We start from the raw sequence: 1,204 nt of genomic DNA, 5'->3' as shown, positions 1-1,204 counted from the left end.
TGTTAACTGTATGTAAAACATGTGAAAGTGTTTACTTCGTAACAAGAGTACAATTCAGCTTGGAAACAGGTAACTCTGTACTCTTCACTTTATAGACCACCTCACATGGAAGATCTGGCTGCATCGACCTCTTTTTTATGTCTAGGACTTTAAAGACCTCATAGGGAGGAATCAGCACTTCTGCTTCTGCTTCCCCGAATTTAGAATAAAGGGAGACATCTGCTCCCATGCACGTGTTAATCTCAAAGCATGACTTTTCTCCGTAAAGTTCTGGTTTGATGTAACCAAGCCTTGAGGCTGAGGTGAAAGAGCCAAAGCGAATCTCTTTGTTTTGAACATCTTGGCTAAAGTACTTGTCCACTCTGCGGTAGCCAGTGAGACATTTTTCATTCTTAATCTCTCTTTCTTTTTGAAGAGTACGAATGGCAGTAGTCAAGTAAAAGTGAAGTGCGTGATACCCAAATTTGGTCTTATACACAGGTCTCTGGGTTCGAACTTCATTGTTGAAATCAAGATACGCATTGCCTTTGCCAGAAGTGTAATAATAAAGAGCTACGAGCTGATGTTTTTCTAGTGAATTAGTTTTCCTTTTCTTAAATTTATCGAGTACACATTTCTCTGAGCTGTCCCAGACATCTTTGAAGATGTTGTTGTTCTTCTTCTCCTTCTTCAGGTATTGTGTTGCCATCTCCTTCATTTTATCTTTGCACCCATCGTACATGTCGTCAACAGAGTTTTCAGCCATGTCCAGGGGAAGCACACTGTTTTCCCAAGTAACAGCGTCAGATTTATCAGCCATCTTCAAAGAAGTAATAGACATTTTGAGAACAATTAATGTTGTTTTCTGGTCATCTTCCGGACGTTATCAAGCATGTCGTTACACAGCACTAACAATGAAGCAACCTTACCATTGCGATTCCTGTAGAGACTCCATAAGAGAGAAGCACTGCTGCCAAAACGACCATCATTGCCATCTTCTACCAAAGAAGAAACCTGGAGACACAGTTGTTAAATAAAACAATCTCTGGCAACTTGTTGAGTCGAGCACAGACCCTTCAATGGGACAACATGGTCCGGGTACAATACACTTGAGATACAATTAAGGAAGTGAAAAAGTGGGTGTAAGATACAGTAAAACATGTTATTAGTCTCCTTTAATAAGGAAGAGGTGGTTGTTGAAGATAGACATGACCAAAAATGGTAA

General features: G+C 40.0%; 2 protein-coding genes across 2 annotated transcripts in view; both read right to left on the bottom strand.

The window, feature by feature from the left end:
* LOC116689055 (ecto-ADP-ribosyltransferase 5) overlaps window positions 1-1,204 on the bottom strand; it is a 4,489-nt gene that overhangs the window by 87 nt on the left and 3,198 nt on the right. The window contains exon 3 of the mRNA XM_032515377.1: window positions 380-390. The gene's annotated coding sequence lies outside the window, so the exon portion shown is untranslated. The remainder of the gene's footprint in view (window positions 1-379; window positions 391-1,204) is intronic.
* The window catches only part of LOC116689056 (ecto-ADP-ribosyltransferase 5), a 1,890-nt gene that overhangs the window by 17 nt on the left and 669 nt on the right, over window positions 1-1,204 (bottom strand). The window contains exons 2-3 of the mRNA XM_032515379.1: window positions 909-993; window positions 1-799 (exon numbers count right to left, since the gene is read on the bottom strand). The exon at window positions 1-799 is cut by the window's left edge and continues 17 nt beyond it. Coding sequence (XP_032371270.1) covers window positions 32-799; window positions 909-974 — 834 coding nt within the window. The 5' untranslated portion in view covers window positions 975-993 and the 3' untranslated portion in view covers window positions 1-31. The remainder of the gene's footprint in view (window positions 800-908; window positions 994-1,204) is intronic.

The sequence above is a fragment of the Etheostoma spectabile genome, chromosome 5, assembly GCF_008692095.1.
Source record: "Etheostoma spectabile isolate EspeVRDwgs_2016 chromosome 5, UIUC_Espe_1.0, whole genome shotgun sequence".
NCBI classification, from domain to species: Eukaryota; Metazoa; Chordata; class Actinopteri; order Perciformes; family Percidae; genus Etheostoma; species Etheostoma spectabile.
This window is presented reverse-complemented; position numbering and strand designations above follow the sequence as displayed.